Genomic DNA, 27866 nt, shown 5'->3' with positions numbered 1-27866 from the left:
CTGGAAGCGCTGGGCTGACTTTTGAGGTGCGATTATCCCCCCCCCAAATTCCTGCTTTTTGTTTGTTTTTTTTTTTTTTCTCCCCAAAATCCAGGTCTCCAAAGCTTCCTCGGAGCTGATGAATTATTGTGAGCAGCATGCCCGGAATGATCCACTCCTGGTGGGAGTTCCTGCTTCCGAAAATCCCTTTAAGGACAAAAAACCCTGTATCATCCTATAGCTCCGGATCCCTCCGGAAGGGAATTCCCATCCAGCCTCTGGATCCAGGCTCCTCCACACCTCCACCTGTGCCCAAGGGTAAAAACTCAACGCTGGCTTCAAACAGAACTTAAAAAATTCCTGAGAAAAACAAAAAACAAAACGAAAAAAAAAAATCCCCTGAGAAAAACAAACAAACAAACAAACAAAAAACCCAAGGGGAAAAAAAAAAACACCCGAAAAGAATCCTGAAAAAAAAAAAAAATTTGGAAGTGGGGGTTTTTAGGGAAGGGGTGGCCACTTCCTGGGAAGGAAGGTGGGATTAAAAATTGGAATTGGGGTTTTCAAATTTACCCAGGGTTGAGGGAGGAAAGGAGGGAGGGATTTTTTTATTGGGATATTTGGATTTGGGAAAGGGGTGGTGGTGGAGGAGGAGGTTGGGGGGATCATTCCCACTGGGATGTGAGAGCTGGACCTGGATCCAACCAGAACCTGACCAGCAGGAATTTCCTCTGGAGAAGGGATGAGGTGGGAGCCATTTTTGTAGAAAATCAGTACAAAAAAAAAAAAACACCACCCAAAAATCCCCAAATCCAGCTGGAAAAAATCCCTGTTGGGAATGGCCAAAGGGAGGCTGGGGAGGCTTTTCCCTACATCCCACAGCTCTGCTGGGATCCAGGGATGGCCCTGTGGGGGAATTCCCGGCTGGGAGAGATCCCAGGAGGAATTTTAGGGAGCCCCAGGGGTGGGGGAGGCCGGGATCTTTGGGGTGTCTCTGTGCTGTCCCCAAATTCACGGAGGGAGGGAAGAGAAGGGAAGGGAAGGAGCTTCCTGTTGCATCCACATTCTTGGAAAAATTGACTTTTGGGGGAGTTTCAACCCAAATTGGCAAATTCCTGACCTTTCCCATCTCTCTTTTCCACACTGGAATTCTTCCCACTAAATGCAGGGCCTGGGAAATATCCAGGGAAGTTTAGGGCAGGTGGGGAGGGGGAGTGGAAGGACCAGTTCTGTTCCCATCCCTTGGGAATTTGGGAATGGGATTGAACTGGGAGCGCTTGGATCTCACGGGGATGACACAGCACGAAGTGGGGAGCAGGAAAAGGGGATCCAGGGAAAAGGGGGAGCAGAAAAGGGGGATCCAGGGAAAGGGGGAGCTGGAGATGCTTCCATGGATCCCTTGGAAAGGGCTGGGGCTGCTGGATGCTCGGAGAGCTCCGGGAATTCCCGTGGAGTGGCCGCCGGATCTGTGGGGAAGGGACAGATCCCGGGATTTGGGTGCAGTGTCTGAGCCCAAGCCACGTCCCCAGGGCCCATCCCGGGGCTCAGCAGCTCCTGGGAGACGTTCCCAAAATCCCAGAATCCGTGAGGCTGGAAAAGATTTCCCAAGAGCATCGTAGGGAGAGGCCATTCCCGGTTATCCTGAGCCCAGGTTTTTAGGAAGAGAAGGGATAAAAACAACCCGGCCACAGCTGATGTGAAATCCAGGGGGTTTCCCCATTCCCCCCAAAACTTTGGATTGGGTTAGGAATGCCGGGGATCCCATCACGGGACAGGGAGCAATTCCCAAGGGAAGGGATTTGCCATTCCCTGCGTTCCCGCTAAATCCCCGCGGGGTCACTGGTGCTGCTGGGCACCGGGAGCTGCTCCAGCCCTTTTCCAGAGGCGGCTGGAATTCCCAGGGGGGCCGGGCTGGAATTCCCAGGGGGGCCGGGCTGGAATTCCCAGGGGGGCCGGGCTGCAGGAATGTCGCTATTCCTCGTTTGCAGTCCGCCCTCATTTGCCTTCGCAACAAAAGTTGAAAAATGCCACGTTTTTAACACTAAAAGCTGCGCGGCTTTTCCTGGGAATGCTCCCCGCAGTGTCCCGGAATTCCAGGGCTTGGGAATGTCCCCCCCCCATCCCTTAAGGGGGAGCAGAGCAGGGAAAACGGGATCATTTCCCAGGAATTTCCCTTCCTGTCCTTCAGCCCCAGCAAAGCCTTTATTGGAGAGTTTGATCCCAAATCCCAAATCCCATCCCGCTCCAAGCTCCGCCCGCCGGGAATCACGCCAGGAATCCCGAGTCCAGCCCGGGATTCCTTCTCCAGGAGGGAATTCCCTCTTGTCCTTAATCTCTCGGACAGTTCCAGCCTTATTTTTCTACTCCAGATCTGATTCTTCCTCTGTGTTCGAGACCAGAGCTTGGTGCTATCGTGGAGCCGGGGCTGGGCCGGGAATTCTTCCTCTTCCTCCTCCTCCTCCTCCTCCTCAGGGGCTCCAACCCCCCCATCCCGGGAGAATCCCGTGGGATGTGAATCCCAAGGGGAGCTGGGTCAGACACTTCGGGGTCGCTCTGCCTCCCCCATCCCGGGGTCCTGCCCGAGCCAAAGCCACGCGGGAGCCGGGAGAGGGAGGAGGGAGAAGGGGAAAGGGAAAGGGGAAAGGGAAAAGGGATTGGAAAAGGGAGAAGAGAAAAGGGGAAAGGGAAAAGGGAAAAGGGAAAAGGGATTGGAAAAGGGAGAAGGGAAAAGGGAAAGGGGAAAGGGAAAAGGGAAAAGGGAAAAGGGAAAAGGGAAAAGGGAAAAGGGAAAAGGGATTGGAAAAGGGAGAAGGGGAAAGGGAAAGGGGAAAGGGAAAAGGGAAAAGGGAAAAGGGAAAAGGGGAAAGGGAAAAGGGAAAAGGGATTGGAGAAGGGAAAAGGGAAAAGGGATTGGAAAAGGGAGAAGGGAAAAGGGATTGGAGAAGGGAGAAGGGATTGGAAAAGGGAGAAGGGAAAAGGGATTGGAGAAGGGAGAAGGGAAAAGGAGAAAGGGAAAAGGGAAAAGGGAGAAGGGAAAAGGGATTGGAGAAGGGAGAAGGGAAAAGGGGAAAGGGAAAAGGGAAAAGGGAAAAGGGATTGGAAAAGGGAGAAGGGAAAAGGGGAAAGGGAAAGGGGAAAGGGAAAGGGAAAAGGGAAAAGGGAAAAGGGGAAAGGGGAAAGGGAAAAGGGAGAAGGGAAAAGGGATTGGAGAAGGGAGAAGGGAGAAGGGAAAAGGGGAAAGGGAAAAGGGAAAAGGGATTGGAAAAGGGAAAAGGGAAAAGGGAGACAAGATTGGAGAAGGGAAAATGGAAAAGGGAAAATGGATTGGAGAAGAGAAAAGGGAAAAGGGATTGGAGAAGGGAAAAGGGATTGGAAAAGGGAGAAGGGAAAAGGGAAAAGGGATTGGAGAAGGGAAAAGAGAAAAGGGAAAAGAGAAAAGAGATGGGAGAAGGGAAGAGGGAGAAGGGAAACGGGATTGGAAAAGGGAAAATAGAAAAGGGATTGGAGAAGGGAAAAGGGAAAAGGGATTGGAAAAGGGAAAAGGGATTGGAGAAGGGAAAAAAGAAAAGGGAAGAGGGATGGGAGAAGGGCAAAAAGGAGATGGGAAAAGGGAAAAGGGAGAAGGGGTTGGAGAAGGGAGAAGGGGAAAGGATCTGGGGGAAAAGGGATCGGGAGAAGGGAAAGTGGCTGGGAAAAGTGAAAAGGAGCCAGGAGAAGGAACAAGGAGGCAGGAAAAGGGTCAGGGAGAAGGGAAAAGGGGTTGGGAAAAGGGAAAAGGAGCCGGGAGAAAAGCCATGGAGCATCTCCCACGGGATCCCGGAATGCCGAGGGTCCCAGCAGGAGCCGGGAGCTGTGGCAGGTGCTGGTGACTCGTTTTTGTTGGGAAAAAAATTCTCCATTTTTCTTTTTTTTTCTTTTTTTTTTTTTATTTTTTCACACCTTTTTTTGGTTTTTCCCCTTTTTTTTCTTTTTTTTTTCCCCCAGAATTTTCTCCTTGTCCGAGTAAATCCGTGCTCACGCCGTGGATGTTTTAGTATGGCAGAAATAGAAGTGCAGATTCCCAGTAGTTGCTTGTACTTTGTTTAGTGCATTTGCCAAATAAATTTCTTTTAAAAAAAATTAAAAAGAAAAAAAAAAAAGGAAAAAGGAGGAAAAAAAACCCCACCAAAAAAAAAAAAAAAGATGGGGGGGAAAGGAGGGGAAAAAAACCACAAAAAAAAGACTTTTCAGAACTTTCTAAGTGCTGGAAGGGGGAGCAGGAGGAGCTGGAGCCCAGCTCCACAAAAGCCTTTTTTTTTTGGATTTAACCACATGCCCAGATCTGTCCGGCCTTTCTTTATGGGATGTGGTGAAGCCAGTGCCAAAAATAGAAATCTGGGAATAAAAGGGCCAGGGAAACATTGCTCCTGTTCCAGTTTTCCTCCCTTTGCCTCGCCCTCCCCTCCCTCCATCGGGGGATGGAGCCGGGACACCCCGGAGCCTCTGGATCTCCCAAATGTCTCTTTTATTTTCCCCCCCCCTAAACTCCTTCAAAATCCACCTTTATTTAACAAAATCCCAATAATTCATTTACTCCGAGCCCACGCGGGATCCTTGGCGCTCCTCATTTTCTCCTTCTCTCTGGTCTGTCATTCAAATAATCATGAATTGTTATTATTATTGATGATTATTATTGTTATTATTATTTGCCAAACTGCCATCTCGTTGCCAAACGCCAATCCAGGTTTTTTTCTGGACTGTCCTTAGGAAGTGGTCGGTGTCTGTGCCGTAGGCTCCTCATCCGTCTGCAATTCCCGGGGGTTTTTTTTTGGGTTTGTTTCGTTGATTTTTCCCTTTCTCGTGTGCCATAGCCCCGACCCCTCCTCGCACCGTGTTTAATATTTCGTGGAGTCGTTGTTCCCAAGTGATAATGGATAACACAATAAAAAAGGATCACTTTGCATTTTGCCCATTTCCTCTGCCTGCCTGGGCTGCGCCGAGGGCAGTGGGAATTCCGGATCCTCCGGGATCCCACGGAAACCCCTCGGGGATCCCTCTTCCCCCCTTGGGAATCCCCCACTCGAAATTCCCTGATCCCACCCTTGGGAATCCCCCACTCTCAAAATTCCTTATTCCCACCCTTGGGAATCCTCCACTCTCAAAATTCCCTGATCCCACCCTTGGGAATTTTCCACTCTTGGGATTCCTTTGGGAATCCTGCACTCTCCAAATTCCCTGTTCCCACTCTTGGGAATCCCCCACTCGAAATTCCCTGATCCCATCCTTGGGAATCCTCCACTCTCCAAATTCCCTGATCCCATCCTTGGGAATCCTCCACTCTCCAAATTCCCTGTTCCCACCCTTGGGAATCCTCCACTCTTGGGATTCCTTTGGGAATCCTGCACTCTCCAAATTCCCTGATCCCACCCTTGGGAATCCCCCACTCTCAAAATTCCTTATTCCCACCCTTGGGAATCCTCCACTCTCCAAATTCCCTGATCCCATCCTTGGGAATCCTCCACTCTCCAAATTCCCTGATCCCACCCTTGGGAATCCTCCACTTTCGGGATTCCTTTGGGAATCCTCCATTCTCGAAATCCCCTTATCCCACCCTCGGCAATCCCCCAATTCCAGGGATTCCCTTTTCCCTGTTCTCTCCATCCCTGGCGGTTTCTCCACGGGAATCTCCTTTTTCCCGGGAATCTCCGGAGCTGTCCCATCCCACGGGGCCGCGGGAAAACCAAACCCAGCGCTGCATTCCTTTTTTTTTTTTTCCGGGAAAATCGATCCCGGCCCGTGCCAGCTTCCCCGCTGGAAAATCAGCGGGATCCAGGCCGGGAGCGAATCCTTGGAATGCGCCGCTCCCGCTGCCGCCGCGGGCCGGGAATTGTTGGGATTTTTCGGCGTCTGCTCCAAAAACGCGGCTGGGAAGGGCGGGGTGGGCAGGGGGACAAGGACGGGGGGACAAACACGGGATGGCAGCGGCTCGGTGTCGCTGTCCCCGATTCCCGTCCAAGCCCCGGGACACCGGGAGCGCCTCCGGGACACCGGGAGCGCCTCCGGGACACCGGGAGCGCCTCCGGGAATTCGCTGCCAAGCGCCGGAGGTGGCAGCGGGTGGCGGTGCCAGCGCCGAGCGACACCGGCCGGGTGGCACCGGGTTGGGAGCGGCTAAAAATAACCCTCCCGGGTTATTTTTAGCCTGCCTGCCGCTCTAATTAACTCCCTGCCGCCCTAATTAACTCCTTGCCACCGGGAAGGCACCGGGTGGCCCGGGGACAGCAGCGGGGCCACCCCCCCCATTCCTGCCGGGGACCCCCCCGACCGCGGGGACTCCGTGGAGGATCCCGCGATGTCCCCACGCGGGTGACACGGGGACACCCGTGACGCGACGGGGCCGCCACGGTGACATCACGGAGGGACATCCTGCTCCGGGTGTCACCGGCGGGGGAAGGGTGGTGGTGGTGGGTGGGGGGGGAACAGCTCCGTGCCTCAGTTTCCCCCAATTTCCAGAGCTTGGGCATGTCGCTTTGGGTTAGGGGGGTTCGGGGCGGGCGGCGCCCCCACGGTTTCTCGTCGCCGGTGTCGCTCCCGGGGTGGAGCCGGAGCCACCGGAGCCGCCGGAGCCGCCGGAGCCACCGGAGCCGCCGGAGCCACCGGAGCCGCCCAGGCCAGACTCGTAAATCAGCGGCTCCGGCCCTGCCCTGTCTGGCCGCGGCCGCCCCGGAGCCGGGAAGGGGCTCGGGGCCCCCGAACCCCGCCCGTGTCACCCCCCGGGACCTCCCGCCCCCCAAAATCCTCCCCCCACCCCGTGTCGGCTTTTTGGGGGGTGCCCAACACCCATCCTGCACCCCAGGGCTGGCTGCGACCTCCTAATTCATTATTAATGACCTAATTATCACCCAGGGTTGAATTATCCCGCGGTGGTGATGGGGGGGGTCCCCCCAGGACCCCCATTCCCAGCCCTGGATTCCTTTTCCCGGCGCTGGGGGGGTGGGGGTGAGTGAGGGACCCCTCCCCGAACCCCCAAACCTCCCCCCGTGTCCGGGCCGGCTCCGAGGGGTGCAAAGTTGGGTCAGAGCCCGGCCGGGATCCCCGAGCCAGCGCGGTCCCGTCCCATTGTCCCCACCCCGGCTGGGGGGACTTTTGGGGCTCCGTGGGTTTGGGGTCCATGGGGGGGGGGTGTCTGTGGGGGTTTCTGGGCCCCGGCTGCAGTTTGGGGTGACTCGGGGTGTCCCTGGAGGGGACACGGGGACACCGTGGGGGGGGTGGCATGTGCGTGACCCGGCTGGGGGGGGGGGGGGGGGGCTGCTCCTGCGGGTGGGAAGGGAGATTTTGGGGGGTCTGGGGGGCACAGGGGAGGTCTGGGGGGGACGGTCACCCCTCCCGGCCCCGTGACACAGCGGCGGCCTGACACACCGGTCACACGAGCGGCACGGCCGCGGTGACAGCGGCGACAGGAATGGCCTCGTGACCGCGCTGCCTCATCAGTGAAACGAGTTGCGGCGGCCTCAGCCGCCCTCGGGCCCTTTCCCTGCGGGATTTTCCCGGGAGGATCCCGGGGAACAGCGCGACCCCATCGCGCCCCCCCCACCCCACAGCTGGGGGACCTCGGGGGGGTCGCGGTTTGGGCCACCCAGAGGGTGCTGTGGTGCTGTCACCCCCTTGTCCCTTGGGACCGCCGGGACACGGCGGGGTGGCGCTGCGGTGGCTGTCACGCACCGTGCCTCAGTTTCCCCCGCAGTCAAAACCCCAAAGGAGGGCGCAGGGCGCGTCCCCGAGCCGCGCCACACTCGGGGCCGGCCACGGCGTCCCCAGACCGGGGCTGGCCGGTCGCCGTGTCCCGGCCGGGCTCCGTGCCGGGGCTGGCACCGCTCCCGCTCACCCCGTGTGACACCGCGCGGGTGACACGGGGCACGGCCAGCTCAGGGGAGCCGCAGCCGCTCCGCCAAGCCCCCCACGCGTGTCCCGGGGAGCCCCCGCGGGTCCCCATTTCCCACCCAGCCCCGACCGCACCGGCCTCAGTTTCCCCGGAGCCCTCGGGGTTGTCCTTGTCCCCACCCCCGGAGGACGGAGGGAACTCCCCCACCGCGGCCGGGGGAGGGGATGGGGGCGCGGGGACTCCCCGGGGTGCCCCCACCCCCGCGGGCAGCCCCGGGGCCGCTTCCCACGGCCGCGGTTTCCGCGCGGGTGGGGGAAAACTCCAGCCCCGAGCCCGGGGGGAGCCCGTGCTCAGCTTCCCACGGAGCTCAGGGCACCTCGTGGGTGTTTTTCTTGGAAAAAACCCCTTTTTCAGAGAAGGGTGGGGTGGGAATTTCTCCTCCAGCAGCAGCAGAGAGGCCACACACGGGTGGGAACCCCCGGCCCTACAAAAGGCCCCCCCCAAAAGCGTGCAGAGCCCTTAGGGGAGGTGTAGCCCACCCCAAAACCCACCCAGGAGGCGCCGATCCCGCTCCCTTGGGAACGGCTCCAGCAGAGCGCAGGGAAGAGCAAACACCACTAACGTCAGACATTTTATTGCAAATAAATTTAGTTCCTCGCTCAGTAGAAGAATAAACTCTGGAAAAAGTTCAGCTCAGGGTCTCCAAGTGCAAAAGCAGCACTCGGGAGGTGCAGGTCCATCTGTGCGGACGTCCATAATTCCTTGAAAAAAGCAGTTTTTGCACCAAAAGAAAAATTTTTAAAAATCCAGATTTCTGCACTCCTCGCCTCCATCGGGTCCCAGCTGCCCAAAAATCGCGACGATGTCCAACTCCGGGGTCACCCCCCCGCGCTCCGCAGCGCCCGCCCGGGGCTCACTCGGCTCCGGTTCCCGGTCCAGCACGGCTCCTCGGCCGGCAGCTCCGGCCAGTGCCCGTGTCCAGTGTCCACCGGAGCTCCGGCCAGTGTCCAGTGTCCACCCGGGCTCCGGCCAGTGCCCGTGTCCAGTGTCCACCGGAGCTCCGGCCAGTGTCCACCCGGGCTCCGGCCAGCGTCCCCCTCCGGGCTCGGCACGGTTTCCTCCATTCCCACCGCAGCGGCCGCGCTCCCCTTTCCTCCTCCTCTCCGGTCCAAAAGAAAAATAAAATCGGTGGGTTTTGGGGATTGTGGCTTGGAACTGGCTGTTTCTTCTTCCCTTTTTTTTTTTCCCCTGTTGTTTTGTGTTGGGTTTTTATTTTTTTTTTAATGTTTTTAATCCTCCAAGTCCAGCCCGGGAAGGGCTCAGCGCTCCTGCAGACACACGTAAGGCACCCACTGGTTCCTGTCGCGACTCTCGGCGCAGTAACTCGCCACCTCCGCCAGCCCCTGACTCTTCCAGGCGTCCGTGTGCGGGTTCTGGAGAAGCAGGAGAACGATGTTAGTGCCACCAGCGCCCCGACGCGCGTCCCCGAGCCGCCCCGCCACCCTCCCCGACCGAGGCACGGGGGCACCGGGCGCGTCCCCGCCGCGCTCACCGTGACCAGGAGGCAGTGCAGGTCGCGGGGCTCGGAGCCGGGCTCGGGCTCGCCCAGGATGGCAGCGAGGCGCTGCATGCCCGACACGCGCAGGATGTGGATGTCGTTGTCGCAGCAGAACGCCTGGATCAGCGTGAAGTGGATCTGCAGGGCGATGTCGCCTTCGTCCTCCTCGTCGGTGGCCAGCACGCACAGCACCACGCTGTCGGGGTCCCTGCGGGGCCGCGGCGAGTTAGAACCCCGTCCCACGGAGCTGTCACCCCCCCACGCGTGTCACCTCCCTGTCGCACTGAGTGGGGGACAGATCCCCCATATTCTGCCTGGTCACCACCCCATAAAAGCTCCTAGCAAGAGCCAGCTTTTCTAAGCGGGCCGAGATGAGCCACCCCCCGACAGACCCCCCGACAGAGCCCTGTCGCGATACTCACACATTCATCAGCTTGGCCGACTCGTAGACCCCCACGGTGAGGCGGTCCTGACGCTGCGCCGCCACCAGCACCCGCTCCACCGCCTCGCTCACCGCCTGCATCCTGCCGGGAGGAACGACGGAGCCGGTGAGCGGCGGCGGCGACAACCGCAGACCCCCCCGCCGAACGCCGCGAGCCGCCGCCACTTACTTGCTGCTGTCGCAAGGCACCAGCTCCTCCAGGGTCATGGTGCAATTGTAATCCGCAGAAGAAGAAAGCAAACTCCAAGAGCAATAATCCCGAGCGCGGCTATCGCGGGGATATCGCGGAGATATCGCGGCGCTATCGCGATCCCCGGTCCCGCTCCGCTCCCGCCGCCGCTCCAGCACGATCGCTCTGAACGCCGGCCGCGCCCGGCGCCGCCTTTTATAGCCTCCCGCCGGAGGGCGGGGCCTCGCGCGGCGCCCCCGCCTCGCCCATTGGCTGCGCCGCGCGGAGCCGCCCACGGGCGAGGCGCTGATTGGGCGCCGCCGGCGGGGCCCACGTGGGGGTGAAACGGAGGGGGGGGGGAGCGTGGGGGAAACCCCGCCCTGAAACTGCGCCCCCCCGGGACGGGCGTGGGACCGGCCGGGAACGGGGGAACCGGGGGGGAACCGGGGGGGAACCGGGGGGGAACCGGGGGGGAACCGGGGGGGAACCGGGGGGGAACCGGGGGCCGGGGTCGGTCCGTGGGACCGGGATCCGCTCCGGGGGTCGTTCCTTGCACCGGGAGTTGCACCGGGGGTCGTTCCTTGCACCGGGGGGCTGCACCGGGACCCGCTCCGGGGGTCGTTCCTTGCACCGGGACCTGCAACGGTGGTCGGTCGGTGCACCGGGGGGTGATCTGTGGGACCGGGAGCTGCACCGGGTGTCGGTCCCTGAGGTCGGTTCGTGCATGGGGGTCTGCACGGCGGGAGTCGGTCCGTGGGACCGGAGCTGCACCGGGGGTCGGGGGCTGCACCGGGGTTTTAGTGCGTGGAGTTGGGGCTGTACCGGGGGCTCGGTCCGTGCACCGGGGGTTGTTCCTTGATCGGGGTTCGGTCAGTGCACCGGGGCGGCAGCGGGGGTCGCTCGGTGGGCGGCGGAACGGTCCGTACAGCGGGGGCTGCACCGGGGGTCCGTCGGTGGAGCGGGGGTTGCACCGGGGGGCGGCAATGCCCGCGGCGGCGCGCGGGGGCGGCTCGGTCCGTGCACCGGGACCGGCAGCCGGGGGCGGGAGGGGTCGGCGCGCTCGGAGCGGGGAAACGGGGACACGCGGGGAGCTCCGCGCTCCGCGGCCGCCACCTGCCGGGGACACGGCCCGGGCCCGCGGGGACGCGCTCCCGCTGTCCCGGGGCTTGGCACGGCGGGGTCACCTCACCCGGGCCCCCCCGGTCCCGCAGCTGCGGGGCCGGAGCGGCGCGTGAACCTCCGGGGGTCGCGGGACGCGCCCGCGCCGTGCCTCAGTTTCCCGCGGCCGCGTCCTCCTGAGCCGTGTTGCCCACGCTGCCCGCAGCCCACGGCGGTGCTGGCGCTCCGTTCGTGTCCCCGCTGTCCCCGGTCCCCTGTCGGTGTCCCCGGTCCCCTGTCGGTGTCCCCGGTCCCCTGTCGGTGTCCCCGGTTCCCGGTCGCTGTCCCCCCGTGTCCCCCCCCGACCCAGCGCAGCGATGGCCGCGCTCCCGCTCCGAGCCAGCAGGCGGCGCTGTCTGCTGCCCCCGCCGCAAAGTCTTCTGGGAAGTGTAGTCCTGGAGCGGCTTTGCGCGCCCTTAAAAGGAGACTCCATTACCCAGAGGGCTTTGCGAGCGGTGGTGGGCGGAGCCTCCGGGAGTGGGCGGGGCGCGGGGCCGGGACCGGGATCGGGATCGGGACCGGGATCGGGGACCGGGGGCTGGAATCGGGATCGGGACCGGGATCGGGATCGGGGACCTGGGACCGGGACCGGGACCGTGATAGGGATCGGGGATAGGGACCGGGACCAGGACCGGGACCGGGACCGGGGACCGAGGGCTAGGACCGGGACCGGGATCAGGAGCTGGGACCAGGACCGGGGACCGGGGACCGAGGGCCGGGACCGGGGATCGGGACCGGGACCAGGAACCGGGATCGGGACCGTGACCGGGACCGGGACCGGGACCCGGAACCGGGACCGGGACCGGGACCCGACTGGGGCCGGGCTGGGGTTCATGAACCCGGCACCGACCTGGGCTGGGGGAAACCGAACCGGGACCGGGACCGGGCTGGGGGAGCCCAAACCCAGCCGGAGCAGGACCGGCAGCACCGGACCCGGTCTGGACCGGTTTTTTTTTTGCCATTTTGGAATTTTTGGGGAGGCTGCTGCCCTCAAAAAATCCAAATTTTTTGATTCGGGCTCCAGGGCCACAGGGCCAGGACCACAAACACTGACCCTGTTCCTTGTGAAGTGAAATAAATCTCGGCACCCGCGGGATAAATAAATAAATAAACACACAAATAAATAAATAAATTAAATAAAAACTCCACAAGCTGGTGCGTTTCTGGAGTGGGCACGTTGGCACAGTGAGATATTCCTCCAAGATTTGTGCCCCAGCCTCGGTGTGAGCCGCACTTCATTCACAAAGATGTTCCACGTCAATAAATACATATTATATTCCATATATTCAACCCCTGTCCTAAATGGGTCCACGCCCGTCTGGGCAGTTTGGGGGGTTTGCTGTGGTCTCAGGCTGAAGATTTGGTATTTTTGGTATTTTCCTGATTAAACTCCTGAGCTTTTCTCCTTTTTGTGTGTTTATCTCAGTAGCTCGGTCATTCTCGATAAGCTCGGAGGCAGAGGAGCTTCTTTATCTGCCTCTTTGCCTCCGCTGCCATCGCCCTTTAGGCGAGAATCTTCCCAAATTCGCATTTTCCTGCTCCCTTTGTACCGTGGCAAAAGGTTGCTCGGGCAGAAGGTAAAAATTCAACGCAGAATTCCACAAACTAAAATTGAAACGCTCGATTCATTTGGTTCAGTGAGCTCCAAAAATCACAATTTCACCCCCCCCTCCCCACTCCGTGCCCCCCCGGAGAATAAATCGGGATGTGGGTGTGACCCGGCCGTGCTGGGGGCACAGGGGGCACTTTGGGGTTCCTGTGACACCCCCGTGGTGCCAGGGGGCACTTTGGGGTTCCTGTGACACCCCCGTGGTGCCAGGAGCAGGAAGGGGCTGGGTGGGCACAGGGTTCTTTATTTACAGTGCCCCCCCAAAACGTGAGGGGGGTTCCCTCCCCGGTGCCACCACAGGCCGGGGGACACTGGGGACAGTTTTCCTGAGGGTGAGGGGGGGTCCTGCTGGCTGCTGGCACAGAGTGGGGGGCAGCGGGCACCCCCAGAGTTGCCCATCACTGAGCCTGGCGCAGCTGCAGCTTCTCGGGCAGCTCCCGGAGCAGCTCCTGGGTACTCGCTGTGCGGGGGGATGGAGCTGTGAGCGCCTGGCAGAGGATCCCCCTGCCCCCAGGAACCCCCCGGAACCCCCAGGAACCCCCAGGAACCCTCTGAGACCCCTGGAACCCTCTGAGACCCCTCTGAGCCTCCTCTGAGCCCCCCCAGACCTCTCTGATCCCCCCAGACCCCTCTGAGCCCCCCCCAGACCCCTCTGATCCCCCCAGACCCCTCTGAGACCCCTCTGAGCCCCCCAGGAGCCCCCCGCTCCTCCCCTCTGCCCCCCGAGCCGCTGGCAGGACCCGGTGTCCCCCTGCTGCCACCCCCCGTGTCCCCTGTGTGTCCCCTTGGTGTCCCCTCGCTGTGCTGGGGGGTGGCAGCGGGGCCGGGGGGGGTCAGGGCTCGGGGTGGGGGTGTTCCCTTCCCTCCCCTCCCCTCCCCTCCCCTCCCCTCCCCTCCCCTCCCCTCCCCTCCCCTCCCCTCCCCTCCCCTCCCCTCCCCTCCCCTCCCCTCCCCTCCCCTCCCCTCCCCTCCCCTCCCGTTCCCTCCCCGCAGTCCCGGGCGGCCTCACCGGGCTCGTTCACGCGGATCCGCTCCCCGGGCACCGGCCCCGAGCCGGGGGGGGCTCTGCCCCTCCTCAGGGCCGGCCGCCCCCTCCTCAGGGCCGCTCTGAGCGGGGGGGGGCTCCCGTCCATCGGCACCGACTCTGCAGCGGGGCGGGGGGGGGTCACAGACCCTCCGTCTGCAGGCGACACCCCCAGACCCCCCGAGCGCCCCCAGACCCCCCCGAGCGCCCCCAGACCCCTCTGAGCCTCCTCTGAGCCCCCAGACCCCCCCGAGCACCCCCAGACCCCTCTGAGCCCCCCAGACTCCCCCGAGCTCCCCCAGACCCCCCGAGCACCCCCAGACCCCCCCCGAGCGTCCCCAGACCCCCCGAGCACCCCCAGACCCCTCTGAGCCCCCCAGACTCCCCCGAGCTCCCCCAGACCCCCCGAGAGCCCCCAGACCCCCCCCGAGCGTCCCCAGACCCCTCTGAGCCTCCTCTGAGCCCCCAGACCCCCCTGAGCACCCCCAGACCCCTCTGAGCCTCCTCTGAGCCCCCCCAGACCCCTCCGAGGCCCCCCAGACCCCTTTGAGACCCCCAGACCCTCCCGAGCCCCCAGACCCCTCTGACCACCCCCAGACCCCTCCGAGCCCCCCCACACCCATCTGAGACCCCTCAGACCCCTCTGATCTCCCTCGGAGCCCCCCAGCCCGGTACTCCCCAAGCCCCGGTGCCCCCCCAGCCCCCCGAGCCCCCCGCCCGGTGCCCACCCCGCTCCAGGGGCCGCAGGCTGCCCCGGCTGCTCCGCACCAGGATCCGCAGCAGCTCCGGCAGCGCCGAGCAGCGCAGCTGGGGAACCCCGGGTCACCGGGACAGCCCCGGGACACCGGGACAGCCCGGAACACCGGGACAGCCCCGGGACACCGGGACAGCCCGGAACACCGGGACAGCCCGGGACACCGGGACAGCCCGGGTCATTGGGACAGCCCGGGACACCGGGACAGCCCGGGTCATTGGGACAGCCCGGGACACCGGGACAGCCCCGGGACACCGGGACAGCCCGGGTCATTGGGACAGCCCGGGACACCGGGACAGCCCCGGGTCACCGGGGACACCTCCGGGTCACCGGGACAGCCCCGGGTCACCGGGACAGCCCGGGACACCGGGACACCTCCGGGTCACCGGGACAGCCCCGGGACACCGGGACAGCCCCGCCTCACCGGGACAGCCCGGGACACCGGGACACCCCAGGGACACCGGGACAGCCCCGGGACACCGGGACAGCCCCGGGACACCGGGACACCCCCGGGACACCGGGACAGCCCGGGACACCGGGACAGCCCGGGACACCGGGACACCCCAGGGACACCGGGACAGCCCCGGGACACCGGGACACCCCCGGGACACCGGGACAGCCCGGGACACCGGGACAGCCCCGGGTCACCGGGATCCCCGGCACCCCCAGACCCTGCCCGGGGGGTCCCACCCGCTGGGCTGCAGCCCCTTGGGGTGTCCCAGTCTCGTGGGGGTTCCCAGGGATCCCAAAGCTGGGGGTCCCTGTCCCTTCTTTGGGGGTCCCAGTTCCTTGAGCCCCAGCCCCCTGGGGACCCCTTGGTCCCACCCTTGGGTGCTCGCGGGATTCCCGGGGGCTGCCCACCCTTGGTGCCCACACGGTGCCCGGGGTGAGCCGGGGGGCTCGGGGGTGGCCGGGGTGGGGGTCCCTGTCGCCAGGGCCAGCCCGTGTCCCTCACCGGGGTCTCCATGTCGATGGCGTAGCCCTGCTCGTCCCTCCTCACCCGGTAGTGCCTCACCACGGGGGTCCTGCGGGGGGGCGGCCTCAGGGGCTGGGGACCCCCCTCGCAAGGGGACCCCACCCCCCTGGGGCCACCAAGGGGTGTCCCCGCAGCCCATGGGGACCTGGGCCACCCCTCGTATAGACCCCCTGCTCCTTGGGGACACCCTTCCCTCGGGGACACCCCAGAACCTTGGGGACACCCCGTCACCTTAGGGACACCTGCTCCTTGGGGACACCCTTCCCTTGGGGACACCCTTCCCTTGGGGACACCCCGTCACCTAAGGGACACCCTGCTCCTTAGGGACACCCTTCCCTCGGGGACACCCCAGAACCTTGGGGACACCCCTCTCCCTTGGGGACACCTCACCACCTTAGGGACACCCTCCCCCTTGGGGACACCCCAGAACCTTGGGGACACCCCTCTCCCCTGGGGACACTTGGGGACACCCTCCCCCTTGGGGACACCCCTACACCTTGGGGACATCCCAGAACCTTGGGGACACCCCTCTCCCCTGGGGACACTTGGGGACACCCTCCCCCTTGGGGACACCCCTACACCTTGGGGACATCCCAGAACCTTGGGGACACTTGGGGACACCCCTCTCCCTTGGGGACACCCTTCCCTTTGGGGACACTTGGGGTCACCCATTCCCCTTGGGGACACCTGGGGACACCCCCTTGGGGACACCCTCCCCGTGGGGACACCTGGGGACACCCCCTTAGGGACACCCTCCCCTTGGGGACACCTGGGGACACCCCCTTAGGGACACCCTCCCCTTGGGGACACCTGGGGACACCCCCTTAGGGACACCCTCCCCTTGGGGACACCTGGGGACACCCCCTTGGGGACACCCCTCTCCCTTGGGGACACCTGGGGACACCCCCTTAGGGACACCCTCCCCCTTGGGGACACTTGGGGACACCCCTCTCCCTTGGGGACACCCTTCCCTTTGGGGACACTTGGGGACACCCCTCTCCCTTGGGGACACCTGGGGACCCCCCGGGCACGGACCCGTCCCGCTCCTGCCGCGTGCTGACGGCGAGCCCCGGGCCGCGCCCCGCGGGCCGCAGCAGGAGGTTGCCCCGGGCCGCGCTGCGCTCCAGCAGCCGCTCGGCCTCGGCGCGGCTCACCTGGAAAAAGCAGCTGGGGACCCTGGGGACCCCGGGGACCCCCCACGGTCACCGCCGGCCACGCCGAGCCACCCCCGGTGGGGACACGCCGGTCCCCAGGGAGGATGGGGACCCCCCTCCCCACCAGCCCGCGACCCCCGACTCACGGCTCGGAGAGGGACACGGGGATGGTCGGTGACACCGGGCTGGTCGGTGACACCGGGCTGGTCGGCGGCACGGGGGTCGTCGGCGACATGGGGGTGGTCGGTGATACCGGGCTGGTCGGTGACACCGGGCTGGTCGGTGACACGGGGCTGGTCGGTGACATGGGGGTGGCCGGTGACACGGGGGTGGTCGGTGACACCGGGGTGGTCGGTGACACGGGGGTGGTCGGTGATACCGGGCTGGTCGGTGACACCGGGATGGCCGGTGATACCGGGGTGGCCGGTGACACGGGGGTGGCCGGTGACACCGGGGTGGCCGGTGACACGGGGGTGGCCGGTGACACGGGGGTGGCCGGTGACACCGGGGTGGCCGGTGACACGGGGGTGGCCGGTGACACGGGGATGGTCGGTGACACCGGGCTGGTCGGTGACACGGGGGTGGTCGGTGACACCGGGGTGGTCGGTGACACGGGGGTGGCCGCGGACACGGCGCTGTCCCTGCGCTCCCGCTCCTCCCGCAGAGCCTCCAGGAGCTGGATGTTGTGTCCGGGCAGCAGCGCCAGGTCCCGGGGCATCTTCATCTGCGGGGGACACGGCGGTGGTGGCGGTGATGGCACAGAGACGTCCCTGTCGCCCCGGGACCCCCGGGCAGCGCCCCGTGCCCACCTTGGCCATGGTCAGGATGAATCCCCGCCACATCTCCTGCGTGTCCCACCTCTCCGTCTGCCAGGGGACACAGGGACATGAGGGTGGCCTGTCCCTTGTGCCCCCACAGGTCTCTGCAGTCCCCTGGCCCCAAATCCCACAGCCCCCCCACCCCTGTGCATCCCCTGTACCCCAAAGTCCTTCCCCATCTGCCCTCCAGTCCCCCCAGTCCCAAAATCCTGTCCCCTCTGTGTCCCTAAATCCTTCCCTTACACTCCCCAATGCCTCCCGCGGTCCCTGTCCCAAACCCCCCCCAGCCCTGAAATCCTGTCCCCTCTGTACCCCCAGATCCCCCCTCCAGGTACCCCCAGATCCCCCGGGTACCCCCAGCCCCCCATGGCCCCCCCCGTGGCTGCCCCTCACCTTCATTGTCACCTCTTGTCCCCTCAGCCTGAGGACGAGCACCCCGTCCTCGGCCTGCACGGTCACCAGCTCGCCCAGGTCCAGCAGCTCCAGGGGCTGGGGGCACCCAAGGGTGGGACCCCCGGCCCAGGGACACGAGCACGTCCAGCCGCAGCCCCCCCGGGCCACCCCCACCTCAGCCAGGGTCCCCCCAGTGTCACCTGAAGGTCCCAACCTCGGGGGTCCTTGCCCAGGGGGGTTTACGGAGGGGGTCCCCAATCCTGGGGGGGGTCTCACCAGACAGGTCCCAGCTCGGGGAGGGGGCACAGGGGTCCCACCCTGAGGGGATCCCGCCCCAGGGGCGTCTCTGGGGCCCGCACAGGAGGGGGGGTCCCAATCTTGGGGGTCCCGGCCTGGGGGAGCCCCCCCAGTTCCACCCAGAGGTTCTTGTCCTGGGGGTCCCACCCTGAGGGGTCCCAGCCCGGGGGTGTCTCCAGCCTCGGGGGGTCCCACGGGGGTCCCAGTCCCGAGAAACCCCCCGGGCCCGGCCGGACAGCCCGGGCGGGGGTCCCAGTCCCGGGGGTCGCGCCCGGAGGAGCCCCGGTACCTCGTGGTCCTGGGGCCCGGTGTAGAAGGCGAGTTTGAGCCCCAGCAGCCCGGCCCAGACCCTCCGGTAGCCCTGCGGGGAGGGACGGGCTCAGCTCCGCACCGGCACCGGGAACCGGGAAACGGCACCGGGAACAGAGAAACGGCACCGGGAACCGGGAAATGGCACCAGGAACAGGGGAACGGCACCGGGAACAGGGAAACGGCACCGGGAACAGGGAAATGGCACCGGGAACAGGGAAATGGCACCGGGAACCGGGAAACGGCACCGGGAACAGGGAAATGGCACCGGGAACAGGGAAACGGCACCGGGAACAGGGAAATGGCAACGGGAACAGGGAAATGGCAACGGGAACAGAGAAACGGCACCGGGAACAGGGAAACGGCACCGGGAACCGGGAAATGGCACCGGGAACAGGGAAATGGCAACGGGAACAGGGAAACGGCACCGGGAACCGGGAAATGGCACCAAGAACAGGGAAATGGCACCGGGAACAGGGAAATGGCACCGGGAACCGGGAAACGGCACCGGGAACCGGGAAATGGCACCGGGAACAGGGAAATGGCACCGGGAACAGGGAAACGGCACCGGGAACAGGGAAATGGCAACGGGAACAGGGAAATGGCACCGGGAACAGGGAAATGGCACCGGGAACAGGGAAACGGCACCGGGAACAGGGAAACGGCACCGGGAACAGGGAAATGGCACCGGGAGCCGGCACCGGCACCAGAAACCGGGAACCAGGCAGCGAGAATCGGGCACCGGGAGCCGGGAACCGGGAACCGGTACCGGGAGCCGGCGCTGGCATCGGCACCACGAGCAGGGAACCGGCACCGGGCTCCTCAGGGAACACAGCCGGTGGTCCCGGGCGGCTGAGGGGACACGGGGAGTCGGTCCCGGGGGGTCCGGGACTGGGAGTGCCGGGAGCGGTCCCGGGAATCGGTCCGGGGTACCCGAGGGTCGCTCTTGGCGCTCGGTCCCGGCGAGTCCCGGGTGTTGGTGCCGGGACGTGCCGGGGTCGGTCCCGGCGGTGTCGCCCACCTGATCCCGCGGCCCCCGCTTGTCCACGAAGCCCTCGTAGTAGTGCCGGGCCCGGGCCCGGGTTCTCCGGGGCAGCGGCACCGGCCGCTCCATCTCCGCCGCCGCGCAGGAGCCGCCGCAGTTCCCGGCACCGGCCCCGCCCGGGCCGGGGCGAAGGGCGGCGGGCGGGTGTCCCGGCCGGAACGGGGCATCCCCGGTGCGGGGCTGAGCCGCCGTGTCCGTCCCTCCCGGCGCAGCAGGTGCGGGGCTGCGCCCCCCGCACGCTCCCGGAGCCGGTGCCGGTGCCCCCCGTGCCCCTCCCCGGGGCGAGGGGCGGCGGGCGGGGGTCCCTGCCGGGCTGGGGGTCCGTGCCCGGCGCGGGGCTGAGCCCCCCCGTCCCCCGCCCGGTGTGGCAGGTGCGGGGGCGAACCCAGCAGGTTCCTGCCGGTCCCCCCGCCCGGTTCCGGTGCCGGTGTCCCCCCTCCCCGGGGCCGGAGCGAGGGGGTCCCGCCGGGAGGGGGGGTCCGTGTCTGGGTGCGGGGCTGAGTGCCCGTGTCCCCCCCCGGTGCCGGTGTCCCCTCACCCCCCCGGGCGGGGCGGGGCGCCCGGGGCCGCCCCGTCACGTGTCGCCGCCGCCGCCGCCGCGCGCACCGGGGGGAGGCGGGAGCGGCGGGAGCGGCGGGAGCGGAGCATGGCAGGTACCGGGGGGGGGGGCGGGGGCGCACCGCGCACCGGTTCCGGGAACCGGGAACCGGGAACTGGCAGCGGGGAATCGGACACGCACCGGGCACCGGGCACGCACCGGGATCGCGCGCGCCGGGCACCGAACACGCACCGAGCACGCGCACAGCGGGCACGCACCGGGCTCCCGGTACCGGACACGCACCGGGAGCGCACCGGGAAGCGGAGAATCGCGCACGGACACGCGCCCCGGCCGGGGACGCGCACCGGTCACTCGCTCCCCGCCCCCCGGGGAACGCGCGTGCACCTGCCCGAGCGCGCGCCCGCGGGACCTCGCTGGGGACATCCCGGGACATCCCGGGACATCCCGGGACATCCCGGGGCAGGAGCGGAGCGGGGGCGGGGCGGGGGCACCTCTCCCCCGGGGAGCTGTCGTGTGTCACCCCCGGCCTCCCCGCAGCCCCGGGCTCCGGGACCTGCGGGGCCAGAGGAGACTCAGCCCCGTGTCCCCCGACCGTGTCCCCGTGTCCCCCAGCCGTGCTCGGGCTCCCCAGCCGCGTCCCCCAGCGGTGTCCCCATGTCCCCCAGCCCGGTCCTGTGCCCGCCAGCCGTGTCCCCGTGCCCGCAGTTCTGTATTGTCACGCTCCTGTGCCCTCACCCCCATGTCCCCGCCTCAGTGTCCCCCAACTCCCGTCCCCGAGCCCTCCTCCAGCCCCTCCATGTCCCCGCGTCCCCATGTCCACCTCTTCCCGTCCCCACGTCCCCCGTGTCCCCATCCGCAGGAGGCAGAAACCATGGTGGGGGGACCCAAGGGTGCTCTGGGGGACACCCAGGGGTGCTGTCACACGGTGTCCCCTCTCCCCCGCAGCTCTGGCCGCCGCCTCCCCCGGCGGGGACGAGTGTCTGGAGGAGGATGAGGATGAGCTGGAGCCGGGGCTGGACGAGGCCGAGCCCGAGGCCGGGAGCGGCGCGAAGGCGGCGGGGGCGGCCCGGGGGGCGGTGCTGACCCGCCGGGGCATCACCCTGAGGGTCCTGCTCCGAGACGGGCTCCTGGAGCCGGGCAGAGGGGTCCTGTCCATCTACTACCTGGTGAGCACGGGGACAGGGCACGGGGAAGGGGGACAGGGATGGGGACAGGGGACAGGGATGGGGATGGGACAGGGATGGGGACGGGACAGGGATGGGGACAGGGGACAGGGATGGGGACGGGACAGGGATGGGGACGGGACAGGGATGAGGACAGGGGACAGGGATGGGGACAGGGGACAGAGTACAGGGACAGGGGACAGGACACAGGGACAGGGGACAGGGATGGGGACGGGACAGGGATGAGGACAGGGGACAGGGCACGGGGAAGGGGGACAGGGATGGGGACAGGGGACAGGGATGGGGACGGGACAGGGATGAGGACAGGGGACAGGGATGGGGACAGGGGACAGAGTACAGGGACAGGGGACAGGGAGGGGGACAGGGGACAGGGATGGGGACGGGACAGGGATGGGGACAGGGGACAGGGATGGGGACAGGGGACAGGACACAGGGACAGGGGACAGGACACAGGGACAGGGGTGGGGACAGGGGAGAGGGGACAGGGGAGAGATGATAGGGACAGGGGAGAGGGATGGGGATAGGGGAGAGGGTATTTGAACTGGGAATAGTGATGGGGACTGGGAATAGAGATGGGGACAGGGGACAAGGGTGGGGACAGGGGACAGGAGTGGGGACAGGGGAGGGAGCACAAGGACAGGGGACAGGGGTTGGGACAGAAGACAGGGCATGGGGACAGGGGAGAGATGATCGGGACAGGGATAGGGATGGAGACTGAGAATGGATGAGGACAGGGGATAGGGATGGGGACAGGGAGAGGGATGGGGACAGGGAATAGGGATGGGGACAGGGAATAGGGATGGGGACTGGGAATACAGCTGGGGACAAGCAACAGAGAAAGGGCAGGAGACACGGGACAGGGAAAAGGACGGGAAACGGGACACAGGATGAGGACTGGGGATGTGGGCTGAGCACAAGAGACACAGATGGCGAACGTGGGACAGCGATGGGGCTGAGGGAGAAGCGATGAGGACAAGAGGACATGACCCCCGCCATTGCCCCCAGGGCAAGAAGTTCGTGGGGGACCTGGGCTCGGACGGGACGATTACGTGGCAGGAGACGGGGCAGGTCTTCAACTCCCCGAGCGCCTGGGCCACGCACTGCAAGCGCCTGGTGAACCCCGCCAAGAAGTCGGGCTGCGGCTGGGCGTCCGTGCGCTACAAGGGCCAGAAGCTGGACCAGTACAAGGCCGCCTGGCTGCGCCAGCACCAGCCCAACGTGCCACCCCCCGAGGAGGTGGGACCGGCGTCGCCTCCCCGTGGCACCCCCAGGGCAGGGGGCGAGCTGGGTGCCAGCCCCGTCTGCTCGCAGAGCTTGGCCAGCGAGGGCGAGGAGGAGGAGCCGCCCGAGGATGAGGAGGACGAAGCGGCCAGGGAGGGTCGGGTGGCGATGCCGGAGCCGGCGGCTCCCAAAAAACCGGAGGAGAGGAGCAAGAAGCAGCAGGGCAAGAGCCTGGCGGAGCCGGCGGGCACGGGTGAGCCGCCGTGGGGGTGCCGGGGGTCCCCGGGCAGCCCGGCCGCGGTGACGGGACCGTGTCCTTGGCAGATGCCGGCAGCGCAGGGAAAAGGCTGGAGGTGAAAGCCCGGGTGCCCGTCCGCTACTGCACCCTGGGCACCCGCGACTCGGCCAGGTAGGGGACCCCGGGACCCCGGGGCGCGGCAGGGAGGGGACAGCGGTGACCGCGGGGTTGTGCCTCTTCCAGGAGCCCCCAGACCCTGGTGGAGGTGACGTCCTTTGCTGCCATCAACAAATTCCAGCCCTTCAACGTGGCCATCTCCAGCAACGTGCTCCTGCTGCTGGTGCGTCCCCTCCCCACACTGATGGCACCGGGGACGCCTGCAGCGAGCGGGGTGTCCCTCGTGTCGTCCTTTTAGTGCTAAACCGCTGCTTTTGACCTTTTCCTTTAGGATTTCCACAGCCACCTGACGCGGAGCGAAGTGGTGGGGTACCTGGGGGGGCGGTGGGACACCAACACCCAGTGTAGGTGGGGTCTGGGGGGGGTGGGGGTGGCTCTGCCGTGGGCCGGGCTGTCACCCAGCCCCGTGTCCCCGCAGTGCTCACGGTGCTTCGAGCCTTCCCGTGCCGGACCCGCCTGGGCGATGCCGAAGCCGCGGGCGCCGTGGAGGAGGAGGTGAGGGGCTGCTCCAGCCCGGGGAGCGGGCAGGGGGCTCCGGAGGGCCCGAACCCACGGTTGGTGCCCCCCCAGATCTGCCAGAGCCTGTTCCTGCGGGGGCTGTCGCTGGTGGGGTGGTACCACAGCCACCCCTTCGGGCCCGCGCTGCCGTCCCTGCACGACATCGACGCGCAGATGGATTATCAGCTCAAGCTGCAGGGCAGCGGCAACGGCTTCCAGCCCTGCCTGGGGCTCATCTGCGGTACGTGCCCGCCCCTGGGGGTCCCAGGGGGCCGAGGCTGCTGTCACCCCCCTGTGCCAGCCCCCTCTGTCCCCACAGGGCCCTTCTACCACGGCAACCCCGGCGTGGAGTCCAAAATCGCTCCCTTCTGGGTGATGCCGCCGCCAGAGGTAAGTGGGGGAGAATTTGGGGTGGGGTCCCCCCACTTGGCACCCTCGGGTGCCCCCCGGGGTGGTGTCAGGTCCCAGAGCTGTGGGGTGACCCCTGCCCGGCTCCCTCACCCTCCAGCAACGGCCCAACGATTACGGGATCCCCATGGACGTGGAGGTCACCTACATCCAGGACGGGTTCCTCACCAACGACGTCGTGCAGGAGATGGTGAGAGAGGGGTGGGGGCCCCCAAAGCCCCCTGAGCCTATTGGGGGGCAGGCTGGCACCCCACCACTTGTCCCCATGTCCCCTTAGCCCTGGTGACGGTGCCAGCCCACCGCGGTCTCGGTGCCGCAGCTTTGGGGCACCCCCAGGGCCTGCAGCCCCTCTGTCCCCCCCAGACGCTGCTGGTGGAGTTCTACAAGGGAGCCCCCGACCTGGTGAAGTTCCAGGAGCTCTGGAGTCAGGATCAGACCTACCTGGACAAGCTGAAGGTGGGGAGGGCTGGGAGGGGAGGGGGTTTTGCTGGGGCACCCATCCCCTGTGCTGGAATGAAGCGGGGGCTCCCCCTCTGCAGGGCTCCCTGGCCTCCCGCACCCCTAAAGACCAGAGCTTCACCCACGTCCTGGAGCAGATCTTCAGCCTCCTCAAGCTCAGTGGGTGAGCGCCCGGGGGCCCTGCACTCGGAGCAGGCGCCTCCCGCAGCCCGGGCGGGGCTCGCAGCCCCGGGGCTCCACCGGAGCCGGTACCGGGCAGCCCCCGGAGCCCCCCGCGACCCCGCCGGCCCCGGGGAGTCTGTGGCTCAGCGGTTTGTGGAAGCGGTAGTTTGATTAAAGAGCAGTTCCCGAGAGGCGGCTCTGCTGGCTGGGGACATCCTGCCATGGCCGGGAATAAGGGGATGGGAGGGATTCCTCCCTGGCAGGGTGGGCAGCCCTGGCACAGGGTGCCCAGAGCAGCTGTGGCTGCCCCTGGATCCCTGGCAGTGCCCAAGGCCAGGCTGGACAGGGTTTGGAGCAGCCTGGAGCAGTGGAAGGTGTCCCTGCCCGTGACCTCCCAGACCCCATCCAATCCGAGCCATTCCCCGATTCCACGACGCAGCCGTTAGAAAGAAGAAAACATTTAATACTTTCATTCAGAGATACAAGTCAAGAATTGTGGGTCATCATTTTTTTTCCCCCTAAAAACCAGGAGAAACCATTACAAAAGAAAAAAAAAAACAAACAAAAAAAACCAAAAACGAAACAAAACCAAACAAAAGATCTAGCGAGGTGTCCCAGCTGACAGAACGCGTTTCAATCCACCTGAGCAGGAGCCGGTGTCCCCGTGACGGGGAAGGGACACCCCAGGACCCCGGTCCCATGGGCTCCCTGCCCTGCTGGGAGCAGGGGGGGCTGCCCTGGGCCCCCCTGGGGCTGGGGTCACTTTTTGGGGCGCAGGGGTCGGACACGTGTGGACATGCACGGATCAAATCCTTACAGGGAAGGGGAGCAGGAGCTGGGAGCAGCAGGAACAGGGGTGCTGCAGCACAGCCCTGGGGCTCCCAGAGCACAGGGGTGCTGCAGCACAGATTTGGGGCTCCCAGAGCAGGGCTGGGGTGCTGCAGCACAGCCCTGCACAGAGTTGGGGCTCCCAGAGCACAGGGGTGCTGCAGCACAGATTTGGGGCTCCCAAAGCAGGGCTGGGGTGCTGCAGCCCAGCCCTGCACAGATCTGGGGCTCCCAGAGCACAGGGGTGCTGCAGCCCAGCCCTGCACAGATCTGGGGCTCCCAGGGCAGGGCTGGGCCCCGTCCCAGCCCCACAAGGGGAAGATCCCACTTTTGGAGCAAGGAAAACCATGGAGCCCAGCAAGCACTCCGTGCCAAGCCCGTGCCCAGCTCCTGGCCAGCAAAAGCACAGCTCAGGGAGAAGTGGGGGCAGAAGTGCCCCCGAGATGAACCATCCCTGCTCCCGGGGGCAGAGGGGAGTGTGGCCCCCAGGGAGGGTGGCTGTGGGCAGGGTGGGAGCACAGGGAGGGCACAGGGAGGGCCAGGGGAGCTCCGGCTGCAGGAGGGATCCCCGGGAAGGGGGAATGGGCAGAGGAGCCACAACCTCTGCCCCACCACTGAGACACCCTGGGCTGCAGCCCAGTTCCAGATGATCCTCCAGGTGTGACCGACTTTGGGAGAGTTTGTAGCAGGAAAAGCCCGAGGTCCAGGAAAAAACCACGGGCAGAAGAAGCAGCCCCCCACCACGGGGCTAAGCTCTGTGGGGAGGGGGCCAAGCGGGCAGGGGACATCCCTACTGTCCCTGCAGGGTGGGCAGGGATGGCTCCAAGGCCCAGGCAGGGCTCAGCACCTGCCCTGCAGGGCTGCCTTAGTGTTCACTGGGTGTTTTAGTGTTGCTGTGCCCCAGCTCCCCCTCCCCTGATCCCTCTGGGATCCCTCTGGGGCATCTGTGGGGACAGGGGCAGCGTTTGCTGGGGCGGGAGGTGGGGCTGGGGCTGCGTGTCCAGGACACATCCCAGTCCCATCCCTGTGTCCAGGACACATCCCAGTCTCATCCCTGTGTCCAGGGAACATCCCAGTCCCATCCCTGTGTCCAGGACACACCCCAGTCCCTTCCATAAATCCAGGACACATCCCAGTCCCCTCTGTGTGTCCAGGGCACATCCCAGTCTCATCCCTGTGTCCAAGGAACATCCCAGTCCCATCCCTGTGTCCAGGGAACATCCCAGTCTCATCTGTGTGTCCAGGACACATCCCAGTCCCATTCCTGTGTCCAGGACACATCCCAGTCCCCTCCATGTGTCCAGGACACATCCTGGCTCTCCCACCTACCTCACCAGGTGCTGGACCCAAAGGAAAGCCGGGAAGTGGGGAGGGACAGGGACAAGGACAGGGACAGGGATGGGGACAGGGACAGGGACAAGGACAGGGACAAGGACAAGGACAGGGACAGGGCAGCGCCGGCGGCACGGCCGGGGCTTGGGGCGCACAAAGTACCGAAGTTCAAGCACCAGAAGGACAAAGAAACAAAATCCAAAAAAACCCAAACTGACGGGGGGAAGGGGCCGTGGGACCCTTCTGGTTTGTTCCCTGGTAGCGCCTGGCCCCGAGGGGAGGCGGGGAGGGCGGCAGGAGCTGGAATGGAGCCCGGGACACTCGGGGCGGAGCGGCGCCGTTTCACTGAGGTAGCGGGACCAGCACTTCCACGTAGTTGAGCGGGAAGAAGCCGGACTGGCCGTGGATCATCCCCTCGTACCAGTTCTCGTCGATCTGGTTCGTCAGGGTGATGATGTCGCCCTCCTTGAAGCCCAGCTCGCCGTCGTTCTCGGGCTCGAAGTCGTAGAGGGCTTTGCAGCAGGGCTGGTCCAGGGGGGCTGCGGGGACAGTGGGGACACGTCAGCAGGACCCTGCACAGCCCTGCCCTGGCACCGGGGACGCCTGGCACGGGCTCTGCATCCTGCCTGGGCTGGCAGGGCTGGCTCCAGTGGTGTTTCACTGCTCCTCTGCTCCCCGCTCCTGTCGTGGCACAGATCTGCCTCCAACAGCCCCGGGCTGCTCCTGCCTGCACTGCTGCATTCCCACCTCAGTGGCATCACTGGCAAGCCACCTACCCCTCCTGAGAGCTGAGAACCTGCCCTGGACCTCGGTGGTGGGGTGGGACATGGAGGGGGACTCTGGAAGGGTCACCCCACACCTGAGGGTGACAGGAGGGACAGGCAGCAGCTGCCTCCCTGGTCACGGGGCTTCAAATCCATGAGCAGCCCCTCAAAACTCAGGAGAAGCACGAAATCTCATTCCCACAGCTCAGCTCCAGGGATTTAAGCATCACCTTTTGGCTGCAAAGGGATTTTCTGCGGGGTTTCTTGCTGCTCACTCTGTGTTCTGACATTTTGGGACTCAGCTTTGGAGCTGGGAGAATCCCAGTGGAAAGGGACAGAGCTAAGAGAGATCTCCAGAGCCTGCAGGACCCCCCCAGCCCTTCCCACGGTGCTGGGGCTCTCCCAGCCAGGGCAAGGGAATGGCAGCAAGGGCACATCCAGCTGCTGAATTTCCCTGGAAGTGTCCAAGGCCAGGTTGGACAGGCCTTGGA

At 65.3% G+C, this 27866-nt stretch overlaps 5 protein-coding genes across 7 annotated transcripts in view; 2 read left to right on the top strand and 3 right to left on the bottom strand.

Annotated features, from left to right (window-relative positions):
- Positions 1 to 4921, top strand: part of GNG7 (G protein subunit gamma 7) — a 48289-nt gene extending 43368 nt beyond the window's left edge. For both annotated transcript variants that reach the window (XM_077788814.1, XM_077788813.1), the window contains exon 5: positions 95 to 4921. In XM_077788814.1, coding sequence (XP_077644940.1) covers positions 95 to 220 — 126 coding nt within the window. In that variant the 3' untranslated portion in view covers positions 221 to 4921. The remainder of the gene's footprint in view (positions 1 to 94) is intronic.
- Positions 4922 to 8457: 3536 nt separating this feature from the next.
- Positions 8458 to 10186, bottom strand: GADD45B (growth arrest and DNA damage inducible beta). The gene is made up of 4 exons (XM_021544088.3): positions 10009 to 10186; positions 9820 to 9921; positions 9392 to 9605; positions 8458 to 9272 (listed from the first exon to the last, which is right to left on the bottom strand). The coding sequence occupies exons 1-4, from the start codon at positions 10044 to 10046 to the stop codon at positions 9159 to 9161; spliced, it is 468 nt and encodes a 155-aa protein (XP_021399763.1). The 5' UTR covers positions 10047 to 10186; the 3' UTR covers positions 8458 to 9158.
- Positions 10187 to 13173: 2987 nt separating this feature from the next.
- Positions 13174 to 20193, bottom strand: STAP2 (signal transducing adaptor family member 2). The gene is made up of 11 exons (XM_077788732.1): positions 20084 to 20193; positions 19270 to 19768; positions 18481 to 18552; positions 17895 to 17990; positions 17493 to 17549; positions 16830 to 17407; positions 16565 to 16696; positions 15509 to 15578; positions 14528 to 14606; positions 13785 to 13919; positions 13174 to 13235 (listed from the first exon to the last, which is right to left on the bottom strand). The coding sequence occupies exons 1-11, from the start codon at positions 20191 to 20193 to the stop codon at positions 13174 to 13176; spliced, it is 1890 nt and encodes a 629-aa protein (XP_077644858.1).
- Positions 20134 to 24936, top strand: MPND (MPN domain containing). The gene is made up of 12 exons (XM_031507128.2): positions 20134 to 20198; positions 21050 to 21270; positions 22294 to 22762; positions 22834 to 22918; positions 22991 to 23087; positions 23196 to 23268; positions 23343 to 23419; positions 23495 to 23663; positions 23742 to 23812; positions 23931 to 24020; positions 24194 to 24286; positions 24370 to 24936. Exons 1-12 carry the CDS (start codon positions 20192 to 20194, stop codon positions 24454 to 24456), a joined length of 1539 nt encoding a protein of 512 aa, XP_031362988.1. The 5' UTR covers positions 20134 to 20191; the 3' UTR covers positions 24457 to 24936.
- Positions 24894 to 27866, bottom strand: part of SH3GL1 (SH3 domain containing GRB2 like 1, endophilin A2) — a 28737-nt gene continuing 25764 nt past the window's right edge. For both annotated transcript variants that reach the window (XM_077788811.1, XM_077788812.1), the window contains one exon: positions 24894 to 27150. In XM_077788811.1, the coding sequence (XP_077644937.1) occupies positions 26954 to 27150 (197 nt within the window). In that variant the 3' untranslated portion in view covers positions 24894 to 26953. The remainder of the gene's footprint in view (positions 27151 to 27866) is intronic.

This window comes from Lonchura striata, chromosome 28 (genome assembly GCF_046129695.1).
Source record: "Lonchura striata isolate bLonStr1 chromosome 28, bLonStr1.mat, whole genome shotgun sequence".
Lineage (NCBI taxonomy): Eukaryota > Metazoa > Chordata > Aves > Passeriformes > Estrildidae > Lonchura > Lonchura striata.
Note: the sequence above shows the minus strand (reverse complement) of the source record. Positions and strands in the feature narration are given on the sequence as shown.